Source organism: Bombina bombina, chromosome 1 (genome assembly GCF_027579735.1).
Source record: "Bombina bombina isolate aBomBom1 chromosome 1, aBomBom1.pri, whole genome shotgun sequence".
NCBI lineage: Eukaryota > Metazoa > Chordata > Amphibia > Anura > Bombinatoridae > Bombina > Bombina bombina.
This window is the reverse complement of record NC_069499.1, coordinates 925,521,263-925,546,388: the sequence shown is the minus strand read 5'-3', so window position 1 is coordinate 925,546,388 and position 25,126 is coordinate 925,521,263. Positions and strand designations below refer to the sequence as shown.

General features: G+C 37.0%; 1 protein-coding gene across 1 annotated transcript in view; it reads left to right on the top strand.

Annotated features, from left to right (window-relative positions):
- The first annotated feature begins 2,068 nt into the window (after nucleotides 1–2,068).
- The window catches only part of PSKH1 (protein serine kinase H1), a 115,531-nt gene continuing 92,473 nt past the window's right edge, over nucleotides 2,069–25,126 (top strand). Inside the window, exons 1-2 of the mRNA XM_053695103.1 lie at nucleotides 2,069–2,161; nucleotides 4,390–5,409. Coding sequence (XP_053551078.1) covers nucleotides 4,477–5,409 — 933 coding nt within the window. The 5' untranslated portion in view covers nucleotides 2,069–2,161; nucleotides 4,390–4,476. The remainder of the gene's footprint in view (nucleotides 2,162–4,389; nucleotides 5,410–25,126) is intronic.

Below are 25,126 nucleotides of genomic sequence, written 5' to 3'. Positions count from 1 at the left end.
TCGACACATAATTAGTGAATCCGCCATAACTGTAGTTTTATGACTTCCATGTAAGCTAATAGTAATTGTTTTCTTATACGGTAGCTGCTATTTCAGCAGATTGTATACACCAAGTACTTCTTGCTACTGTGTTCAGATTAACACCAGTAATGATTTACAACTAGCCTAAACTTGTGATATATATAACTGCTATCTACAGTTAAACTGTACTACTCACTAGTAGAGCAAACGCAATTCCTGTACCACACGTTCGTTACTTATAACCGTAACTCAACAACAATATACACAGCTGATCCAATAGGCATCAGAGTGGAGGAGATAATAGTAGATCAACTATTATCCAGAATAAGCCATCTGCTAAATTGGCACAGCAATGCATGACTAACCAGAAATTGAATTGATATTTCAATTATTTGTACTATATTTGGGTATAGATTACTTCATACATCACTGCATATCCCAATCTTGTCAATTACTTATGTCATCGCTAACCAAATTTGAATACTATTCTATATCATAATTAGGTATTAACCTGTTACCAAGATTGGTCTACCTTTAACATCATGATGATTTGGTTTCATTAGTATAATACTAGATGGGATTATTTATATTCCAATACTATACATCTTGTGCCCCTTCATATAGACGCTTGGATCTACTATACTTAGGTTGAGATAAGTGTTTGCTTAAATTAACATAAATAATAGTACCATTTTGGACATACCTTACACAGTCGGTACCCAAGAGTGTTTTTAATTGTTCATCCTATTTTAATTTAACCCAATAAAAGTTACATTTTAGTAGTTCAATCATTTTTGTTCTCTTTGTATCTATTCCTTCGGGAATAGCTAGTGATATTGACTCAGTCTATATTTACTTCTTGACCTCGGAGTGCTAGAAGTGTATACTTTTTTCTTTCTTGTTGTACTTAAAGGGACACTGTACACAAATTATTTTTTTCATGATTCAGATTGAGCATGAAATTTTAAGCAACTTTTCTAATTTACTCCTATTATCACATTTTCTTCATTCTCTTGGTATCTTTATTTAAAATGCAAGAATGTAAGTTTAGATGCCGGCACATTTTTGGTGAAAAACCTGGGTTGTCCTTGCTGATTGGTGGATAAATTCATCCACCAATAAAAAATTGCTGTCCAGAGTACTGAACCCAAAAAAGCATAGATGCCTTCTTTTTCAAATAAAGATAGCAAGAGAACAAAGAAAAATTGATCATAGGAGTAAATTAGAAAGTTGCTTAAAATTGCATGCTCTATCTGAATCACAAAACATTTTTTTGGGTTCAGTGTCCCTTTAAGCTTGATATACACAGCACCCTCACCCTGCCAACTCAGTGGCGAGATATTGGGTATTTAGGTCCATTGAACTTCAGTAGTGCCATTGGTTTCTTTCAATTATTATTGAGCTTTTAAATGTACTTCTGTTACCATATATGCTTTGTTCTCTTGGTATACTTTGTTGAAAAGCAGACATATGTAGGATCAGGAGCAGCAGTGCACTGCTGTGAGCTAACTGCTGATTGATGGATGCACATATGTCACTTGTCATTGGCTCACTAGAGGTGTTTAGCTAGCTATCAGCGGTGCATTGCTGCTCCTGAGCCTTACTCTTCAACAAAAGATAGCAAAGGAACAATACACATGTGATTATTGAAGTAAACTGCAAAGTTATTTACATTTTCATACTCTAAATAATGAAAGTTTTATTTTGACTCTATTGTCTCTTTTATGTCTGTAGCTAGGTAACTAAAAGTTGAAGAGAAGTATTAAAATGTGTTAAATAAAATTATTTAAAAAACATTGCATAAACGTAGGGTAGGGCAATAAAACTGAATAAAACTGGCCTTGTTCAGGTGTTCTAAAGTAATCCGTCTAGGCACCAAAATATTGATAAACTACTAGCTCCTTCGGAACTTTGTTGCCAGCAAAAAAGATGAGCGCCTCCAGCTTCACGCTAACGCGTGACGTTCTCGCTTACCGTGTGTCCATGGCCCAGTTACCTAGGCGCTCTCAGCTCCAGGGGGCAGTGCGCTGTGACGTCAGAGCGGTTCCGGATTCCGAGAGTTCGGGCAGATCCAGAGTTTTGGATATTTGGAGATGGAGGCCGAGTTACCGAGGAGGTTTCGTGGGCACTCAGGAGGGAGGTCAGTATAAGACAGTATAAGGGGACATATACAATGTTTGGCGGTGCGTTCATAGTTACTTGGGCTGAACTGAAGAAAAACAAAACAGTAAAACAAATATAAACACAGTATAGTTAATGCGAGCCTGCCTTCAGCTTTAATGCAATATGTTCCTTATAAACATAACCAAGCATGTGATTACAAGCGATGCAATCATATGTATTAGTTAAAAACAACAACAAAAAATGAATACTAAGACACAGTATTTCATCACTTCAACCAATAGATTTTTTAAAAAGTGCCCTTCCATTTGGGATCCGCTCTCTTATATATTTCACAAACATGAACAATGTACATTTCTAATTAGCCATAAAACAAAAATACATTCGTGTACTTACAAGGGGTTCATTTGCAACGTATAGTTGTGCTGTTATTCTATTTATGGGTATATATATATATATATATATATATATATATATATATATATATATATATATATATATATATATATATATATATGTCTATTTTTATTGAATATAAGAAATATGCCTAACCGGTTTCCCACCTCTTGTGTTTATTTAAAGGAACAGTGTATACCAATTTTCATATAACTGCATGTAATAGACACCATTATAAAGAAGAATATGCTTAGATACTGATCTAAAAATCCAGTATAAAACCTTTTAAAAACTTATTTAAAAGCCCACAGTTTAGCACTGTTGATGAAGTTAGGCTGGGACACCCACTGAAAGGGGCTAGGAATTCATTAAGAGAAGACCCCCCCATATAAAAAGACAGATAACATAAACAGGAGCCAGCAGTAGTCTGTAAACGCGCGTATACATCTGACACTGTGGGGCTTGGTTAGGGGGTCTGAAAATTATCACAATGTTATTAAAAAATAAGCAAAACTATACATTGTTACAAAAACATTCCCAGATGGGCTATATAAATGAATCCTCTACAAAACATTTTGTGCAAAGAAAACTCTAGTGTACAAGGTCCCTTTAATTTCAATTTAAAATGGTGTAATGTAACATTTATAAAACTGATATTTAAAGGGGCAATAATAAAATGTTCCTATGTGATAGGCTATTTCATTACCGTGCTATTTGCATGAACAGAGCTATTTATTTAACCCCTGCTAAGTGGTTAAACACATAGTCATGTTGAGCTCTGTTTAAGTAATAAATTGCAAATTTGTACATAGCAACCAAGCCAGTCAAGGATGACATGTGTAGCCACCAATCACTGGCTGTGTTTTGTTTCAGTATCTACAGTACATTGCCAATCTACAGCTGACAGTGTTTAACCCCCTACAAAAAGTTTAGGTATATAGCTATTTTGAAAGACTAGTGCTATTATTAAATGTTCTAGCACATTATAACTTTTTTTTATTATTACTTCTTTATTTCCATTTAGCTTACACTGAGTACTACAGGTGAAGTCTCCAACTCTAATCTGACACATAGCTGGTGAAGGATTTGAGTCACAGGAAGTAATATTGCATTTAGTAACTGTTTTTGTGCACAATGTTATAATATAGGCCTCAAAGCTTTATGTAAACAAGCAGTATAACTAAAGCTATACATGAAACTACTTGTGCATGGTTCCTTCAGGTGTATAACTCAATTACCTTTAAAGAGTAGTTGCAATGAAAATATATGTGCGGTTACATCTCTATAATTCAGGTCATGACCGTAAAAATAGTAATCACTTGCATTATTCGCCATTGTGGAGCTTTGACTTAAAGGGCGGGAGTTTCTATCAATCTTCATGAAATACACGGTCAAGGGATCTCATTTGAGAGACTCCCCTGTTCAAGAAGAGGTTACTAGTCTCCTTTGGATGCTGGAGACCTCTATAAGAAATGGTGTTTATCTTCTCCACTGGACTCAGGGATATTTTCTTTATATCGGTGAGATAGAGCGATATATATTTGAAAACCTCTCTCTGATATAGGGAAATGAGACCTCGCCCTTGTTTTAAAGAAAAGGATTCTCTGTACTGAATGAAGAATCACCTTCTCCGTGAGATCCTATTTTGAAAAGAGGATGCCCCTTTCATGAGCTAATAGGGAAATCTACTGTTTGGAACTCTTTATATTAAAAAAATAAATGAAATAGTGGCAAGCAGTTAATTGCTAGTTGTTTTTTCCACGTACATTTGTTCATTTTATCTTATGCAACTTAAATTTATATTTGAATGACAAACATAGTAAATATTTTTTCTTTCATTTGTTTTTACAGGTCTAGTAGTAGGAAAAGCAGGTGCAGATCCTCATGTTGATAGAGTTGTGACAAAATGCCCACATGGGAGAGTAAGCTTTTTCCGTGATGGGCTGCGGAACAAGTAAAGTTCTCCCGGAGCCCCCTAAGAACGTCCAGTTAGACTTGGTGAAAAAGGTGGAACCTTACTTGGGTTTAAAAACCGACCCATATAAGCACTTCATTACAGACAATGGACATACTGGTTTAAAAGGGGGTTCCCCATCTCCTCCATACCCCAGTGGATACCCCCAGAGTCATACAGAAAATGCTGATCCTCGAAGACTTAAAGTTGCAAAGTACAGAGCAAAGTTTGATCCACGAGTAACAGCAAAGTATGATATAAAGGCTCTCATTGGGAGAGGGAGCTTCAGCAGGGTTGTACGAGTAGAACATAAAGCCTCCAAACAACCCTATGCTATTAAAATGATAGAGACCAAATACAGAGAGGGGAGAGAAGTCTGTGAATCTGAGCTTAGTGTATTGAGACGTGTTCGGCACACCAACATCATACAACTCATTGAAGTATTTGAGACCCAAGAGAGAGTTTATATGGTGATGGAGCTAGCAACAGGTGGAGAACTGTTTGATCGCATCATTTCAAAGGGCCTCTTTACTGAGAGAGATGCCACTCGTGTGTTGCAAATGGTCCTAGAGGGGGTTAAATATTTACACACTCTAGGCATCACCCACAGAGACCTAAAGCCTGAAAATCTGCTGTATTATCACCCAGGGACTGACTCTAAAATTATGATTACAGATTTTGGGCTCGCAAGTGCTCGTAAAAAAGGAGATGATTGTTTAATGAAAACCACATGTGGCACGCCTGAGTATATTGCACCAGAAATTCTGGTTAGAAAGCCATATACTAACTCTGTGGATATGTGGGCTCTTGGAGTGATATCTTACATACTTCTGAGTGGGACCATGCCTTTTGAGGATGATAACAGAACCAGGCTATATCGGCAAATTTTAAAGGGGAAATATAGCTACTCTGGAGAGGTAAGTTATTACATGGAGACTATAAAGTGTGCAGCACAGTCTGGTTGTTTCAAGGCGCTATCTCCAGAGCATGCTTATTTCACATATATATGGCATACTCTATCCTGACACTGCAACATGACATGTCCCCCCACCCTGATCATCACCTATCTATCTTCAGTCAGGCCTTCATAAGCACCTTAAAGCAACAGTAACCTTGAAATTGAAAATTCACAAGTTCATTTCAGTTTTGACCAGAAACATTTTCGCAACATATTTGTTTTGCAAAAATGCTTCTAGTAAAAACTATCAGTTATTGAATTATCACTTTTTTCCCTGTAGTTAAAAACAGTTCTTGCTTGTGTAGCTGCTGCTGGCGGCATGTAATACAGTGCTGTGACAATTATAGATATTATAGAAGCATTTTTGTTATAATCCATGTGTAGTGCATTATTGCTTCTAGATGTAACCCTCTATTACAGTATAACACACCTTGTCTCTAAATCTTACACTAAACACACCTAAAGCTGCTTTCTAGTCTCTCCTGCCCATTAATCACATGTATGTGATAGTTTGTCATACTCCAGTCCTTCCTTTGTATCCAAATGAAACTTGTTTACATACACGTACATGGGTAAGCTAGGAACTGTTTACTAGAGTTGTCCTGTTTAATATTGTATCCAAACCTTTCAGTAGCATAGATCATTCATATATCTGCTTATTGTGCTACAATTGTGTTACTCGTATCTAGCAAGGTTTAATTCTGTATCTAGAATATTTTGCATGTAACAATTTTAAAGGGATAGGAAAGTCAAAATTTAAACTTGCATGTAATTTTTAAACACTTTTAAATTTACTTCTCTTTTCAAATGTGCTTTGTTCGTTTGGTATCCCTTGTTGAAAAAGAAGACACACACATTATACACTAGTGGGAGCTAGTTGCTGATTGGTGCCTGCACACATTTGTCTCTTGTGATTGGCTAACTAGATGTGTTCAGCTAACTGCCAGTAGTGCAATAATGTTCCTTTAGCAAAGGATAACAAGAGAATTAAGCAAATTTGGTAATATAAGAAAATTGGAAAGTTGTTTGAAATTGTATGTTTCATGTCCCTTTAAGGGGCTATGCTTAGTTGCTTATTTTGGTTAATTTTCTAAATAAAACTTTTTGCTCTTCATGTCCAACAATAAAGCTGTCTGAGCTGTTCTTGTGAGTCAGTGGGATCAGTTGTGCATACACATGCATTTCATGTTATTTTCAGCAACAGCTTTAAAGGGACAGTAAAGTCAAAATTAAACTTTCATGATTCAGATAGAGCATGCAATTTTAAACAACTTTCCAACTTCTGTTATCAAATTTGCTTAGTTCTCTTGGTATCTTTTATTGAAGTGTAAAACTGAGTAGGCTCAGGAGTGTGCACGTCTCTTTAGTACTCTATGGCAGCAGCAGTGTTTTGCAACATTATTTGTAGCTTTGTTATAAAATGTTGCAAAACACTGCTGCTGCCATAGAGTACTAAAGACACGTGCACACTCCTGAGCTCTTATGAGCCTACTTAGTTTTACTCTTCAATAAAAGATACCAAGAGTACAAAGCAAATTTGATAACAGAAGTAAGTTGGAAAGTTGTTTCAAATTGCATGCTCTATCTGAATCATGAAAGTTTAATTTTGACTTGAGTGTCCCTTTAACATAAAGCTTTAAACAACAATAAACATTTGTAACATGTTTACTTGTTGCGATTTCACATAAATGATGTATATTAAAGGGACAGTCTAGTCAAAATTAAACTTTCATGATTCAGATAGGGCATGCAATTTTAAACAACTTTCCAATTTACTTCTATTATCTAATTTGCTCAATTCTTTAGATATGCTTTGTTGAAGAAATAGCAATGCACATGTGTGAGCCAATCACACAAGGCCTTTATGTGCAGCAACCAATCAGCAGCTACTGAGCATATCTAGATATGCTTTTCAGCAAGTGATATCAAGAGAATAAAGCAAATTAGAAAGTTGTTTAAAATGACATGCTCTTTCTAAATCACGAAATAAAAAAATTGGGTTTCATGTCCCTTTAAAGGGACACTGAACCCAAATTTTTTCTTTCGTGATTCAGATAGAGCATGCAATTTTAAGCAACTTTCAAATTTACTCCTATTATCAAATGTTCTTCATTCTCTTGGTATGGTTATTTGAAAAGCAAGAATGTAAGTTTAGATGCCGGCCCATTTTTGGTGAACAAACTGGGCTGTCCTTGCTGCTTGGACAGCACCAACAAACAAGTGCTGTCCATGGTCCTGAACCAAAAAATTGCTGGCTCCTTGGCTTAGATACCTTTTTCAAATAAAGATAGCAAGAGAACGAAGAAAAATTGATAAAAGGAGTAAATTAGAAAGTTGCTTAAAATTGCATGCTCTATCTGAATCATGAGAGAGAAAAAAATTTGGGTTCAGTGTCCCTTTAAGTTTTTAATGTTCTTTTAATTGATTAATTTAAGTAGACTTAGCCTTGCTGGGGCATTTTTATCAGCTTTACTATTTGACTAGATATAATTAATCTGTAACCTCCGTGGTAATCCAACGCTTTCAGTGAAATGGCTTTATAGGAACAGCTACATTGTCATTTACAACGAATGGTTTGGGAGTGTGGATATTTTATGTATGTGCTTGAGGATAATATTAGTGTGATTTAATTGTTTGTTAATACAGATATGAGGTTATCAAGCCATATTGAACACTATTGGCCTGTCTGTATGCCAGCATAAGTCTGTCATGTTTTTATATACAGCTAAGCACTGTATTGCAAAAGATTTGACACCATGCAAGAAGTAATGCATGCAAGTATTAAAAGTATTTTAAGAAATAAAAGTACAAAAACAAAATGTTATAGTGTTAGAGCATTTTATAATTGCATTATTGCTGCATCTAACTATGTTTACAAACACACATGCGTTAAACACACAAAGTGAGCTCTATAGGAGAACATTGGATGGATGCCCCAATAACAAGATATATATGCAGTTGCCAATCAGCAGCTAACTTCCAGTAGTGCCTTGCAGCGCCTGAGCCTTCCTAGGTTTGCATTTCTACATAGGATACAAAGAGCACAAAGTAAATGTGATGATGAAAGCATCAAAGCAACTTTAAAAGTCTCTTAAAATTGGCAAGCTGTATGAATATAAATGTTTAATTTTGACTTCTATGTTTAAATTTGCTATTTTGTTGGCAAAACTTGCATTATTTTATAGTGTATTGACATACCTATTGTGTATGTTTTATTTTTTTATTATACCGTTGATAAAACATTTATATCTGTTATTGCACTGTGATTATTTTAGCACTTTTATTATTATTATTATTATTATTATTATTATTATTATTATCCTTCTTTTATGTAGCGCACTCACAGCATAATATAGTAAAGTGCTAAGACTAAGCAGTGCTATAATGCCGAGTTGATCACCAGCAAGAGCAAAAATCTGAATCTGTAAAAATCTGTGGTTCTCATGATGTGCACACAGGGCCGGAGCTCCCACTAGGCATCTTGGCAGCCGCCTAGGGCGCACTGCCACCTAGGGCGCAGGCTGCAGCCGACCCCGACACTGTGTACAGAATTTTTTTTTATATTTAAGCTTTGCTTAGTTAGCGCGATCGTGTGTGCCACTCCTGAGTCGTCTCCTCCTTGAATTTATCATTATCTTGTATTGCGCGGTCAGGCAGCGACGTCGGCACCCTCAACGTCACCATCACGCTTTGCCGCTCACTGGAGCAGTGCAGAAGTCTTCTCACACGCGGCGGCAGGAGGACAGAGTGTCTCTCAGTCACACACCCCCTAAACTCAGAAGTAGAGCCTAGAGCCGATCAGTGTGGACCAGCAGACAGAGGTGAGACTCAGTCCATAACTGAACCGGCAGGCTCCGAGTCCTGCAATAAAATGTGCTGCTCAGCTGTTTTGTTAAGGTGACCATTATTAACCATTATTTAAAAAAAAAAATGCAGCTGTGACTCTTTCTTTCTCGCTAATATCAGGGGTAATTAAAAAAATGAAGAAGCTGAAGGGACTTTCTATTTATATTAATGGCATCATGGCTGCATTATATGAGCTGAGAAATTAATTTTTATTTATATTATTAAAAGTTGTTCATAGTACCCAGGGGCAAGTTGTTTTATTTGTTACTTTCACAAAATGCATATATTAATTTATTTGAAGTATAAATGTATGCAGGCTGCATACATTTATACTTTAAATAAATTAAGTCAATTAATATGTGTATTTTGTGCAAGTAAAATAAAGTAACAAATACAACAGTTTGCACTGGGGTACTCTAAACTTAAAGGTTAAAGGGATACTTAACCCACATTTTTTTTCTTTTGTTATTCAGATAGAGCAAGCAATTTTTAAGCAACTTTCTAATTTACTCCTATTATAATTTTTTTCTTTGTTCTCCTGCTATCTTTATTTGAAAAAGCAAGAATGTAAGCTTAAGAGCCGTCCCATTTTTGGTTTAGAACCTAGGTAGCACTTGCTGATTGGTGGCTAAATGTAGCAAAATGTAGCAAACCTATCAGCAAGCTCTACCCAGGTGCTGAGTCAAAAATGGGCTGGTTCCTAACCTTACATTTTTGCATTTTCAAATAAAGATAGCAAGAGAATGAAGAAAAATTGACAATAGGAGTAAATTAGAAAGCTGCTTAAAATGGCATGCACTAGCTGAATCATGAAAGAAAAAAATTGGGTTTTGTACCCCAACGTTTAATAATATAAATAAATATACAGGTGGCCCTCGGTTTACAACGGTTCGATTTGCACCGTTTCAGAATAACAACCTTTTTTTCAGTCATGTGACTGTTATTGAAAAGCATTGAGAAGTAGTGCATTGATTAAAATAGCCGGTAGGTGGAGCTGTCCATTTGTGTTGCAGCAAAGATATGCAAGCCAAGCACACAAGCAGGCTGAAATTAATCAGTGTGGCTAGCTAGACTTGAGCTATCGAGCAGCTTTCAAAGGAACAAGATCTTCCGGTCTATAAATCAGTCCAGATTGGAATGCATAGAAAGAACTGTTTGCAAAAAAATGCAAGTAAAGTCTGTGTTGTGTGATTTTTTTATTAGGTTTATAACGCTGTTTTAGCAAATGTTTTTGTTCATTTAACTTAGTTTAATTATGTACCCTATGTTGTGTTATTATTTAATTAGTTTTATAATGCTGTTTAGCATTTAAAGTCTTCATTTCCAAGCTTTAAAAATAATGTATTAGGTGTTACTTATGAAAATTTTGAGAGGGACCTGGAACCTAACTCCCTCACTTCCCATTGACTTAGATTATAAACTGGGTTTCAATTTACAACGGTTTCAATTTACAACCATTCCTTCTGGAACCTAACCCCGGCGTAAACTGAGGGCTGCCTGTATAAATAAAGTAATAGTTAATTTATATTTGGCCAATTTATATTTTGCCTTTAATAGTAGTGCTTTTGGCATCTTATGGCACTTATTCTTGAAAGTTAAAAGAAATGTACAATTTTTTTTTAAATTTTGTTGCTTTAATTTATTTATTTGGGGGGGGGCGCAAGTAGCTGGTCTTGCCTAGGGTGCAAAATAGTCTAGCACCGGCCCTGTGTGCACATTTTTACTTGTTGCATTTATATCCAAAAAAGAAAGCACTTCTCATTGAGTCTCAGCATGTGTTACAGCTGTAGGACACATTTGCATGCTTGTCCTAGAAGGAAGTAGATCCCCCCCCCCCCCCCCAAGGCAGAACATGCAGTGATCTGAGAAGTCATTGCAGGAACTGTTAGCACTTTTGCTTTGCAGCGCTGCTCCAGATTAGACTGTTCTCTTTAAACAGAGCTTTGCTCTGACTGCAATGTGTAAGTTTTTCTTATCACAGTGAATCCAGAGCAAAGTGCTGTTTGAAGTGAACAGTCAAATATAATTGTAGTGCATTTATTGTTGACTGGCTGGCAGATTATTTCAAACCCACCCCCTAAGACATTCATATGAGCAATGCACCTTTTTTATTACTACATTTCTATGTTAGACCAAGAGAAAAGGAAACAAATTAATTCAAGAGACATTTTACAATTTCTTTTTTCTGTCTGCAGCTAATTTGCAATGCAATTTTCAACTACTGAGCTACATTATACAACTTTAAAAATGTTTTTATTCTCCAGTTAACCAACACACTGCAACTGAACTGGTGTTTTAGTGTAATTGCCTAATTTAAAATTAAAGTTTATAAAAAAAATTATCTGCAGAAATAATTTCACTAAAAAAATCTCATCGCAGATGATGCCTCTGGGGATAGTACATCTGTATATTATTCACTCATGCTGTGCTTTATATGTGTGTGTGTGTGTGTGTGTGTGTGTGTATATATATATATATATATATATATATATATATATATAATCTATATCTATATCTGCGCATCTTCACCTGTCTCACGATTCGATTACGATGCATCGCGATGCATCACGATTACTGCACTATTTCTGCCCAATTTTTAAATTTTTTCAGAAAAAATAATTCAAGCAGTCAAAATATTGAAATAAACTTTTTTTATTTTATTAGCTCAAAAAAGGACACTCTTCCTGTGGCAAAGTCTGAACACAGCAGACAACAACAGTTTATAGAACAGTAAATACTAAATGGCAATTGTTGTATTGGTTTGGAAACAATATTATGGCATCAAACTGTACTGTTACAGAGTACGTAGTGTAAAAAGTGCAGTGCTCACAGTGTACTTCAATAAAAGAAAATATTTAAATGTATATATTATATATAGTAAGTACATTATACACTTGTAAAGAAACATGAACAACAAATAAATGTCTAACCTATCTGTTGGTTTTAATTTAATGTCTTTACTTACTTAGTAATAATAATATAGTAATAGACATTAAATTAAAACCACAATAGATAGGTTAAGCTTAAGTTACCACCATAATACCTTATTTGTGTGAAAATTGTCCTCAGAAAACGAAACATAAATCCCTTATAGGTACAAAATTACAGGTGCAGTCCACTGTGCCTTCATGACTGTCAATTTGTGGCAAACAAACATCACGTGAAGAATCTGGAACACAACACAACACACAGCACAGTGTGCGCACACAACACACATGTGATTGTGACATATACAATTAGTTTACACAGTTACAGACTTACAGTAGTACTAGAGAGAGAGACATTTAAAACAAGTAGCATTGAACTGAACTACTATAACTACAGTTTCTTCTTGATGATTATATTATCTTTATGGGATCACAAATATAATTAGTTGGTTATTAGTTACTGTTAAAGCAGTACTACACACAACTGAACAGTGACTGAGTCTGTCACTGAACAGTACACAGCAGTCACACACAAACAAACAATACATAAAAAAGGACACAGACATCAAGGAGTAAATCATGGTGAAAAAAGGGTGGCACGCCTCTCACCTGAGGTGTGTGTGCTTTATTTTTGTATTGTGCTGTTGTGTGTGTGTGTGTGCTGTACTGTCTGTAGTGTACAGTATATTTGTGATCCAATAAAGATTTACTCAAGGTTTACTCAAGGCTTTTCCTTCCCCTAATATAGTGGTTTGGCTTCAGTCTCACTCTCTGCACACTCATAGACAGTTAGACAGTCACACTCACTAGACACTCAGACACTAGAGACACAGTGGGACACACACACAAACAAAAACATTCAAAGGCACCACAGCCAGTCAGCCACAGTCACACTCATAGAAACTTAGACACTGGGACAGACACACAATCACATACAAACAAAAACATTCAAAGGCAGTTAAGACACTCATCTCACACACACTCATAGATAGATACATACAAACTTTTCAAACTGGCACTCACTCACTCACAGTCACACTCACACACTCATAAAGACAGTTAGACAGTACACACATTGCTATTGTTAACTGGTTGGTTATATTAGGTTAACCCCTACAGATCTGCCTGGGAGTGGGATGGCATTTGGGATTGGGATCATAAACAAAAACATATGATATCTTTCTTAAAGGGTCTATTTAAAATAGACAATTTTTAGTGTGAATAATATTAATAATCCCTTATGCAGTATGCACTCACTGCATTGCAAACAATACAGGGGTGTGCTGTAAACAATAGCACAACATCTACAAAACAGAGCACTTCCTGATTGGCAAACATCACAGTAACACTAGAAGTAGTAATAGACATTATACAACAAGTAGCATTGAACTACTAGATTTACTAACTTTGATTATCTTTATGGGATCACAAATATATTGTTACACAACACACTCACAGTCACACAGTCACACAGTCAAACAATACCAAAAAAACCACACATCATAAAAAGAGTGAATCATGGTGAAGGGTGACACTGACACACACACATGAGGTGTGTGCAGTTGTGTGTTGTTTCTTTTGTATTGTTTGTGTGCGTGTGTGACTGTGACAGTGAGTGACGTGGTCGATCGTGTCGTGTAGTGTACTAGTATATTTTGTGATCCAACAAAGATTTACTCAAGGTTTTAAGCTTCATTTTTCAAAAAGCTATAAGCTATATAACAGTAATAAATATAAAATAACTTAACAGTAGTCTGCACTGGGCAGTGGGGCACACAGCACATTCTTCTGGATGTGCCAAAAAACATTAAATATTAATATTATAAACCTGAATCACTACTCAGAATTATGGAATATGTAGGTTTTTCTGTAAGAACACTAGTTGATCCACATGCTCTGGTTTGAGGGTGCTTCTTTTTGCCGTTACCACTTCTCCTGCAGTGGAGAAAACCCGCTCTGCAGACACGCTTGTACCTGGGATACACAAGTATCGCTTTGACAAATGAGAGAGGAGGGGAAATATGACCTCATGTACATGCCACCATTTCAAAGGGTCTTCAGTGAGAGGCAGAGATGGGGCTTTACAATATTTCTCAATTTCCTCTTCAGCCTTGGCATAGGGGGTCTTGGGTTCTATTGTACCTTCAGTGTCAGTGAAAGACTGTCCCAGCAAAGTCATGAGCAGCGATGTGGACTTTCTTTTGGGAGGAGAAGGGTTATCCTCCTCGATGGGTGATTTTTCTTCCAGAGTTTCTTTTCCCTCAGGCAGTGGCACTTCATCCACGTTTGTCCTCCTAGATGTAACTGTACTAGTACACTCAATCTGTGTTTGAACAAAAGAATAGAAAAAATAGCATTCATTATTACCTCGAGCAGCCAGCCAGCTAATGCTATGTGTGTGCTCAGAGAGACAGTAATGCATAAATAAATGCATGCAACAGCTCACATCTATTAGGAAGGACTCGGGAGTGGACGGAGGAGGAGGAAAGTTGACTGACTGTGGCGTTTTCGAACTGTCTTATATAATAAACCTTGTACTCAAACTAGCTACTAATCAAGTTACTGCTAGCTAGCTAAGCCTATTTTGTATGGATGGTATGTTTTATGTTTGTTTTCAATTTATACATTTTTCAAGAAACATGATGCAATTAAAATTACCTCCAAGGATGCAGCCTCCTCAGTCACTCCTCTGTATATCTCCAATCTCTCCTCCTCTGTGAGAATAAAAGGCAGTCCCTTAAAACGAGGATCCAGGGCAGAGGCTGTATAAAGTATCTTCTTCTCTGCCTCACTGCTGTACCTCTTCAGAAGATCTGCTTTGATGGCATTCTTGATCTCATGGATCATGGGTGTGCCTCCCATGGTGTCTGTCATGTTCTGGAGCAGTTGTGCATTTAGAGGGGCAATGAGAGAAACAGTTGGATTGCGCTCTTCTGACATCAGTGTGGTTGCATCTTTCATTGGCTTTTATGCACTCACAGCATCCTCTGCATTTGACACATCTGTTTCGTTGAGAGTGCAGAGATCTGACTCACTTTTTCTGTCTTCTGGAGACAACAATGTGGCACAGATTGCAGGTTTCTGTTCTAGGAACCTCTCGACCATGTCATATGAGCTGTTCCACCTTGTTGTCACATCAGTTATCAGCTTATGATTCTTCAGGCCAAGACATTTCTGTTTTTCTTTCAGACAGTGGTTTGCTGTAGTGCTGCAGTGAAAAAATGTTGATATTCGTCGCACTCTGCCTAAAAGCCTGGAGAGCGTGGCCACTTTCAGCGCCCGCTGGGATGCGAGATTCAGTGTATGGGCGAAGCATTTTACATGAGGGAATTTTCCAACTTGAGCAGCAACAATCATGTTCGACGCATTGTCTGTCACAAGCACTACAGATTTATCGGACAGCTGCCATTCTTCCATGACACGAGACAGTAGCTCCGCCAGATGAGAACCCGTGTGAGACTCATAAACTGCTCTCGTTTGCAGCACATGCGACAAGATCTTCCAGTCCTTGCTAACGTAATGTGCAGTTACTGTTACATAAGACTCCGTCGTGACTGAAGTCCATGAATCACACGTGATTGCGACTCGACTGGCTTGGCTAATTGATGCAATTACCTGAGCTTTTGTTTCGTGGTTGAGTGCAGGTATAACGTTTTCTGTTAAGTGATTGCGTGACGGGATCTTATCTAGCGTCTTCAACAGGTTGCGAAACCCAAGGTTTTCCACAACAGAGTAAGGCTGTAGGTCCTTCGCTATGAAAGTTGCCACAGCTTTGGTTATTCTCTTCCCTTTTTCAGAGTTGGGCGGCAAAGTTGACAGCATTGCATCAATTCTTGGCTGATGAGCTTCAGCTAGTCTTGTTATTTCCTTGGCAGTGGCACTGGCGGCAGCGGCAGGGGTTAGCATCTCAGAGTGAAAACGTCTAACGTGATTTCTCAAGTTAGTAGTATTCCCTAGGTATTTAATTTTTGTGTGACAGGCTTTACAAACCGTGTGTGTCTTGTCCAATTCGTGCTTTCCAGTATGTTCATAAAATCCAAAATGTGCCCAGATACTTGCTTTTAAAATGCTAGGTGCATTTTTTATCTCTCTATCTTTTTTGTCTCCCTCTGTCATTTTAGCATGACATGTACATATGTGACGGATGATGTTGCTGTCAGTGTTAAAAAAAAAAAAAAGAAAAAACACTAAGTTCCAGTTGTCAAAATGTCAAGCCGCAAATGTAAAATCTACAAGTACTAGTAACTTCAACTACTTGCCAATGCCATACATTTTGCGAACATAAATTTTAAAACAAATTGCATTGCAGGGGACATCACTCACTGACACTGTAAGTTACTGTAATATATTACACACTTAAAGGTGCAATGAAACCCAAACATTTACTTTCATGATTCAGATAGAGAATATAATTTTAAATAAACATCATAACTAACTTCTATTATTTAATTTGCTTCATACTTCTCAGATATCGTTTGTTGATGACATATTAGCAATGCATTGCACAGCACACACATTACTTACTATATAATACTTAGTGCACAAGGAGGAGGCTATGCATTTCAACAAAGGATAAGCAAATTATATAATAGGGAAAGTTGTTTAAAATTGCATGCACTTTCTTGAATCACAAAATGGGTTTTATGGCCTTTAGTTTAGTATGTTTAAAAAATGCAGCTTTTAGCCTTGTTAAGTTTTGTTAACTTATAAAATAAAAACAAGGATTGGGTTCTTCGGATTGGCATCTTTTAAGAGAGCACTCCGAGTCAGCACATGCATTTGCAATTGCATATTAAATTGCATATATAAAATGTATTATATTAAAAAAATAAATACTATTATTATATATAAAAAGTGTATATTATTAAAATATTTGAACTTCAGACCAGGCCACCCATCCATGTGACAAACATGTAGATATAGATAGATACAGATTAGACTAATAGAGACATTAGACAATAATAGTATACTATATTTATTTATAATACATTTTATATATGCAATATTATTCAATAATGCAGCAATTAATTATGCAACAGCCTGAGCCTCAGTCAGCTCAGCAGTAGTAGTAGTACATACTACGTTAAGTAAATAAGGCAAGTATTTAATTGTACCCCTTATTGATTTGCTCTTTCAGTAAGTTAATAATTAGTTTACCTATGGCAAGTAGGCACTAGGCATTGAGGCAATAGGCATGGCAATGGCAATTATGGCATTGGCAAAATGTACGACGTTTTGGTAACTAAGCAGTTAGTCTAATTCTCACCATAGGTCTCCTTCTCTGTCTCCCACAAAATGAAAATGAGCCCGCCGTGTAGCTGTATACTGCCGTGTATACTCGGAGTCGGAATCGTCATCACATTCACCATCATCAATCTCAGGCAACACACTCCTGCTTTGCTTCTACTGCGTAACTTCGGCACTTCCAGAGACCGCCCATGGAGCGCCCATGTTGCTTTATTGGGTGACGTCAGTGACATCAAAACGCTGTACCGCGCACTTTCTGTTACTTGTCCTGGAGGCTGGTCACGTGGGTAACGTTAATCGATTATCGCGTCTCAGCGTCTCTCTCTTTCTCTTTCTCTTTCTTTCTTTCTCTTTCTTTCTTTCTCTTTCTTTCTTTCTCTTTCTTTCTTTCTTTCTTTCTTTCTTTCTTTCTCTCTTTCTCTCTTTCTCTCTTTCTCTCTCTCTTTCTCTCTTTCTCTCTCTCTCTCTTTCTCTCTCTCTCTTTCTCTCTCTCTTTCTCTCTCTCTTTCTCTCTCTCTTTCTCTCTCTCTCTTTCTTTCTCTCTCTCTCTTTCTTTCTCTCTCTCTCTTTCTTTCTCTCTCTCTCTTTCTTTCTCTCTCTCTCTCTCTCTCTCTCTCTCTCTCTCTCTCTCTCTCTTTCTCTTTCTCTTTCTCTTTCTCTCTCTCTCTTTCTCTCTCTCTGTTTGAAACATCCATCCATTAGGAAAGTATGCTCAATTCACACTTCCATTGTTATGTGCTCATTTGGAGATTCTTTCTCAAGCAAATGGCTAATATGACTACAGGTTGCTGCATATGGCCATTTTCAGCACCTGATTTATTTGTTTGAAAGTACAACACAAAAAATGCTCTGTATGGCCATGGGTTGCGGCATACGGCTATTTTTGGCACCGTATTTTTTCATGTAAAAGTGTAGCATAAAAAGAACTGTGCAAAACCAGATCTTCGTGTGTTGCACTTCCACACAAATAAATCTGGTGCCAGAAAGAGCTGTATTCTGCTATCTGTGGCCATATTCGGCATTCGTTTGAGAAACATATCTCTGAATTCACGTCTAGTGCTCATACAGTTTCAGTAACACTTAATCCTGTTATCTTACTTGCTTATATTGGCTTAAATTATGCTAGCGTATACTCAGTGTGGTGCTATTTAAAAAGGCAATATCTGTTAGCTATTTCTCCTTATATTTAAATATTAAGGTCTTTAAAAATTTTAATATAATAAATACATTGCTGCTGAGTGGTGCAGCTATAGATTCACTGCAACACACCATTCATTTCAGGTGCTTGTAACTTTCAGTTGGATAAACAAATTATTTAGCAGTGACTAAAGGTATTTAAAGGACCACTCAATGCAGTAGAATAACATAATGAAAGGGAGAGTACACTGTAAAATTGTTTCTATATTAATGTATTTTCAATGACTTGTTATACCAGCTGCAGAGTATAAAATTTATGAGAAATTGCATTTTCAGGTTTATTTGTGTACATAAATTAGCTGGTTTTGTGCTTTTAAACCACTGCCTATTACAATGGGTTGAGTTTCAGGTAATATCAGATCTCATTATGTTATCCCTTTGTGTACACACACTTACTTCCAAATCTTATGTTTGGCTGGAAAACCAAAGCTCAAGTACTTAGAGAGAACAATGGAAAATTATAATTTTATTATTTAACTATCCTGCACCCCAATGAGTGTGTAATCTATCTTCTGGCTTTGTTTACTTAGGCTATTCAATAGAATATACTCCAGTATTGAAACTTTCAGTATAGGCTGGGATACCACAGGCTAAATCAGCTATTTCAAATGTCAAAATAGATGTAAAGGAGCTACCTGTAAACAATTTTAAACACTCCAGCAGGTAAAATAAATAATTGGGAACAATTTAAAGGGGATACAAATTTTGGGTGAACTGTCCCTTTAACAAGTGCATAATAAAAAGACTATGCAATAGCACTTACTCTGAATTTCAAATAAGCATTAGATTTCCCCCCGTATCATATGACAGACATCAGCGAATCACAAACTAGTATACGTATACCGTGTGAGCTTGTGCACATGCTGAGTAGGAACTTGTTCCCCAGAAAGTGTAAATATAAAAAGACTCTGCAAAATGTGATAATGGAAGTAAAGTGCCTTAAAACTGCTGCTCTATCTGAATCATAAAAGTTTATTGTGACTTGAGTGTCCCTTTAACATTTTAAAGGGATCTGAAACCTATTTTTTTCATGATTCAGATAGAGCATGCAACTTTCTAATTTACTTCTATTATCATTTTTTCTTTATTTTCTAGGTATATTTATTTGAAAAGCAGGAATATAAGCTTAGGAGCCGGCCCATTTTTGGTTCAGCACCTCAGTAGTGCTTGCTGATTGGTGGCTGAATGTAGCATCAAACCAGTTGGAGGCTCAGCAGTTAAATGGAGCAAGTGCAATCTTTTTCAGCAATGGGTCCCCATTCAGCTACCCAGCAATGAAACGCATCTTATACAGTTATACTGAAGCATCTGTTCCATTGCAGCTACTGATGCTGAAAGCCATGGCGTGAGTCTTCTGCAACACCAGGTCCTCATGCAGCTACTGATGCTGAAAGCCATGGCGTGAGTCTTCTGCAACACCAGGTCCTCATGCAGGTACTGATGCTGAAAGCCATGGCGTGAGTCTTCTGCAACACCAGGTCCTCATGCAGGTACTGATGCTGAAAGCCATGGCGTGAGTCTTCTGCAACACCAGGTCCTCATGCAGGTACTGATGCTGAAAGCCATGGCGTGAGTCTTCTGCAACACCAGGTCCTCATGCAGGTACTGATGCTGAAAGCCATGGCGTGAGTCTTCTGCAACACCAGGTCCTCATGCAGGTACTGATGCTGAAAGCCATGGCGTGAGTCTTCTGCAACACCAGGTCCTCATGCAGGTACTGATGCTGAAAGCCATGGCGTGAGTCTTCTGCAACACCAGGTCCTCATGCAGGTACTGATGCTGAAAGCCATGGCGTGAGTCTTCTGCAACACCAGGTCCTCATGCAGCTACTGATGCTGAAAGCCATGGCGTGAGTCTTCTGCAACACCAGGTCCTCATGCAGGTACTGATGCTGTGGAACCCGGTAAATAAATATAGTGTGTGGTATGTTTGTCAGCACTGTGTGCCCGTTCAGCTATTGACACTAAGGAAATATATGGAACTCATGTTATCTATAGCTCTGGTCTCCTTTGCGCTGCAAGGATCTGAAGAGAAGAATTAACTGTGCTGCTTCTCAAGCATTGTAGACAATGGCCTCTTTTGGAGAATTAGCTGTGAAAAACTACATTACCTAGCATGCCCCATGTGTGGAAGAATAGCAAACGCTGCAAGCCACCATATATGCTGGTAAAGGGCAATATACCAGAATATTTGTTTTTTGTTGTTGTTTTTTTTTCTCATTAGCTTTCTTTGCTCATCGAAACTATCACTCAAGGACATGTCTCTTTAAATGGGCTGAGCCTGCTGTAAGAGCAGACCTGCTCATATTTTCTCTGTATATACAAAGGACAATTGAGATTTAAAAGGGATACGAACCCCAAATTGGATGGGTAGGTTTAATCTGTCAGATGCAAAAATCTCACTCCCACCCCTGTTGTAAGGTTGATTTGTGTTGCTGAATCATATTTACATAGCTTTTCTATAGAATACTGCAGTATTTATATTTCCAGTATTCATGGCAAAAAGTGTCTATTTCAAATGACAAAATAAATATAAAGGAGACACCTGCATACAATTTGATATACCACAACAGGTAACAGAGTATTGCGAATCTACTGTTACTACTTTTACTACTGGGAGATAGCTGCTGATTGGTGACTGTCCATATAAGCCTCTTGTGATTGGCACACCTGATGTTGTCAGCTAGTTCCCAGTACTTCATTCCTGCTCCTTCATCAAAGGATACCGAGACAATGAAGCAGATTTGATAATAGAAGTAAATTGAAAAAGTTGTTTAAAATTGGATGTTCTATCTGCATTTTGAAAGAACAATTTGTGGTTTTATGTCCCTATAATTTTCTATTGCTGTTTCTAAATATTGGTATCAATGTATAGAAAGATAAGATAAGGAGGATTTTGTGTACATAACGAGAAATAAGCTGTCTTCTCTTCCTGCAAGCTCATCCCATATGATTGGGTTGTGGTTTCAATTTGCAAAGACTGTTATTTCGTATCCAAAAATAAACATAAAGTAGCAATTTCTCATACATTTTAAATTCTGCAGCAGGTGTAACAAATCATTACAAACACACTAAGGGTGAACTAGTTTTACAGTATACTGTCCTTTTGTAAAGGGAATTGTTTCTGTCCTGTATGTTAACTGATAAATGTAACCCCTTAATGACCAAGGGTTTTCCCAGTTTCCATGCTTAAAGGACACAGACAATTTTGGGATTTTGCTTATTAGTGGTTTCACCTTAATTAGAGTTTTCTAGTAGAGATGTGCATTTGTCAGTTTTTTTCACTGCCAAAATCAGAAGTAGGAGGCTGATTTCAGTATTTGGCTCTTTTCGGAGCTGTAAATCCTCTTGTGCAAGTGAAACACTAAGATCTGTGCAAATCCAGATGTTAGTGTGTTTCACTTGCACAAGAGGATATACAGCTCCGAAAAGAGCCAAATACTGAAATCAGCCTCCTACTTCTGATTTTGGCAGTGAACAAAACTGACAAATGCACATCTCTACTTTTTAGTGATACCCTAAAGGCTACGTAATATAACAATAAATAGGAATTTAGTTCTGAAAAATGAATGATTTTTTATTATTATTATTTTTTTGCAGTTTTCTTTATGACCAGTGTAGCTAAAGAAAAATACCTCCAAATAGATTCATTATGTTGTCCTGATTTTAGGAAAACCCCATACATCTGTTTCCATGTAATTTATAGCAAATATAGGCCAAACACTACAAAGATAGACTTATTGGTTTAATGCTAAAATGATCTATGCTTGGACTGTAAGCTAAAAAGCGGTCACCCAATCCAAAACTGCTACACAAAAGTATTTATTTGTAGAACTTAGACACCCCAGGGTTTATCACCAAGCCCAGAACATCAGCCCCGTTTAGCTGTTAACAATTAGAGATCTGAAACTCCAACATTTTCTTTCTTGATAGTGTACCAGTGTTAATTTTGTCGACTAAATCTAGACTAAAATGACAATAAAACTAAAGAAATTCTGATGAGTAAAATACGACTAAAACTAAAATGGCATTTTAGTCAACAGACTATGATTAAAACTAAATCAAAATTACATTTTAGTCAACAGACTATGACTAAAACTAAATCAAAATTTGCTGTCAAAATTAACACTTTATGCAAGGTGTTATAATTAATTCATATCTAATTAATGCTCTTTTGTAAAAAAAAAAAAACAAAACAAAAAAACAAGGCTATCTTTATGTTTATTTACAAAACTTGCTTTTATTTAATTTTAAGATAGACATGTTATATACCACAACAGTTAAATCTGTATTGTATGTTCAAACCTTAATACCGTAAATAAAAATGGGTTAATAAAGAGTATGGGTTTACGTTATGCTGTGCCTGTGCTAGCTGCAGAAACTTTTTGTTGTGTTGAGTTACATGATACTCGTTTTAATTATTGACAGATAACTTTTATAGTTTTTATATTTGGTAATATGTGCAACATGATCCGATACAGCGGATCATGTCTGCCGCACATCGATAAAAGCCGATGGCATACGCTGTTGGCATTTATCATTGCACCAGCAGTTCTAGTGAACTGCTGGTGCAATACCACCCGCTGCAGATTCGTGGCCAATTGGCCGCTAGCAGGGGGTGTCAATCGGCCTGATCGTATTCGATCGAGCGGATTGCTGTCTGCCACCTCAGAGGTGGCGGACGAGTTAAGGAGCAGCGGTTTTAGGACCACTGCTTCTTAACTTCCGCTTCAGCCGGAACTGAAGCGGAGTGGGTCGGAGGCAGCATACGCTGTTTGTTAAATAGACTCCCTGGAGTATATAATGAGTTTGGAAATTATAGAGAAATGCTTAAATAATGCATTACACTTTAACTAAACCACTTAGATTTTAGTCGACTCAAATCTACTAGAGATTCAATCGACTAAAATCAGACTAAAACAATTCAGATGACTAAAATACGACTAAAACTAAAATGACATTTGAGTCAAAAGACTAAAACTAAGACTAAATCGAAATTTGCCATCAAAATTAACACTGTAGTGTACAATTTAAAAAAAAATTGGTATAGTTTGTTGAAAAGCAGGCATGTCGGCTCAGGAGCATGCATTTGTCTGGCACTCTATGACAGTAGTTTTGCAAGAATACTTTTAACAATGTAATATGTTTGCAAGATCACTAGGTGGCAGCACTGTGTCTTGGTGTAGTGCTCCAGGTAGGCTACCTATCTATTAAACAAAGAATAACAGAACAAAGCAAATGAAATAACAGAAATACATAGGGAACTTTTGTTTTTTTAAATAGTTTGCTCTGTTTGAATCATGAAAGAAATGTTTTTATTTTGTTTTATGCATGTATGTGCAAATCCAATCTTTGTGTGTTGCACTTTCACACTGATATAGCCGGCACAGAAATGAACGGAATGGCTCTGTCTGCAAACAAAGTCCAAATCCCCAAATTTACCTGTGTCCCTACTAAATGTTTGTCATGGCTCCTAGATTTCAAATAGTTTTGTTGAGCCCTGATATAAGCCCATTAACAGTTGTTTCGCTGACCAGAGGTTTGCCAAGACTGTTCACCAGTCAAGGATTTCAAGTCATGCTTGTTAAATAGATTGCATGGCTATCATTTGTTAGATGGGAACAGAACACCATAGTCTTGATTTTATGAGACTTTTTTCTCTTGTTAAGTGTGTTCAGTCCACGGGTCATCCATTACTTATGGGATATATTCTCCTTCCCAACAGGAAGTTGCAAGAGGATCACCCAAGCAGAGCTGCTACATAGCTCCTCCCCTCACATGTCATATCCAGTCATTCTCTTGCAAGTCTCAACAAAGGAGGTTGTGAGAGGAGATAGGAGTTTTTTACTTAATTATTCTTCAATCAAAAGTTTATTATTTTAAAATGGCACCGGAGTGTGCTGTTTTTTCTCTCAGGCAGTATTTAGAAGAAGAAAATCTGCCTGCGTTATCTATGATCTTAGCAGACGTAACTAAGATCCACTGGCTGTTCTCGCACATTCTGAGGAGTGGGGTAACTTCAGAAAAGAGAATAGCATGCGGGGTCCCCCGCAAATGAGGTATGTGCAGTATAATATTTTCTAGGAATGGAATTGACTAAGAAAACACTGCTGTTAACCATATGATGTAAGTACAGCCTTTAATGCAGTAGTAGCGACTGGTATCAGGCTGATAAATGTATGCGCAGTTGAGTTATTTTCTAGGGACTAGAATTTGACTGAGAAAATACTGTTAATACTGTAATAAATGTATGAGCCTTAACTGCAGTAGTAGCGACTGGTATCAGGCTGATAAATGTATGCGCAGTTGAGTTATTTTCTAGGGACTAGAATTTGACTGAGAAAATACTGTTAATACTGTAATAAATGTATGAGCCTTAACTGCAGTAGAAGCGACTGGTAGCAGGCTTAGTGATAACTTTGCATAACACTGGAAAAGTTGTTTTTAAAACGTTTACTGG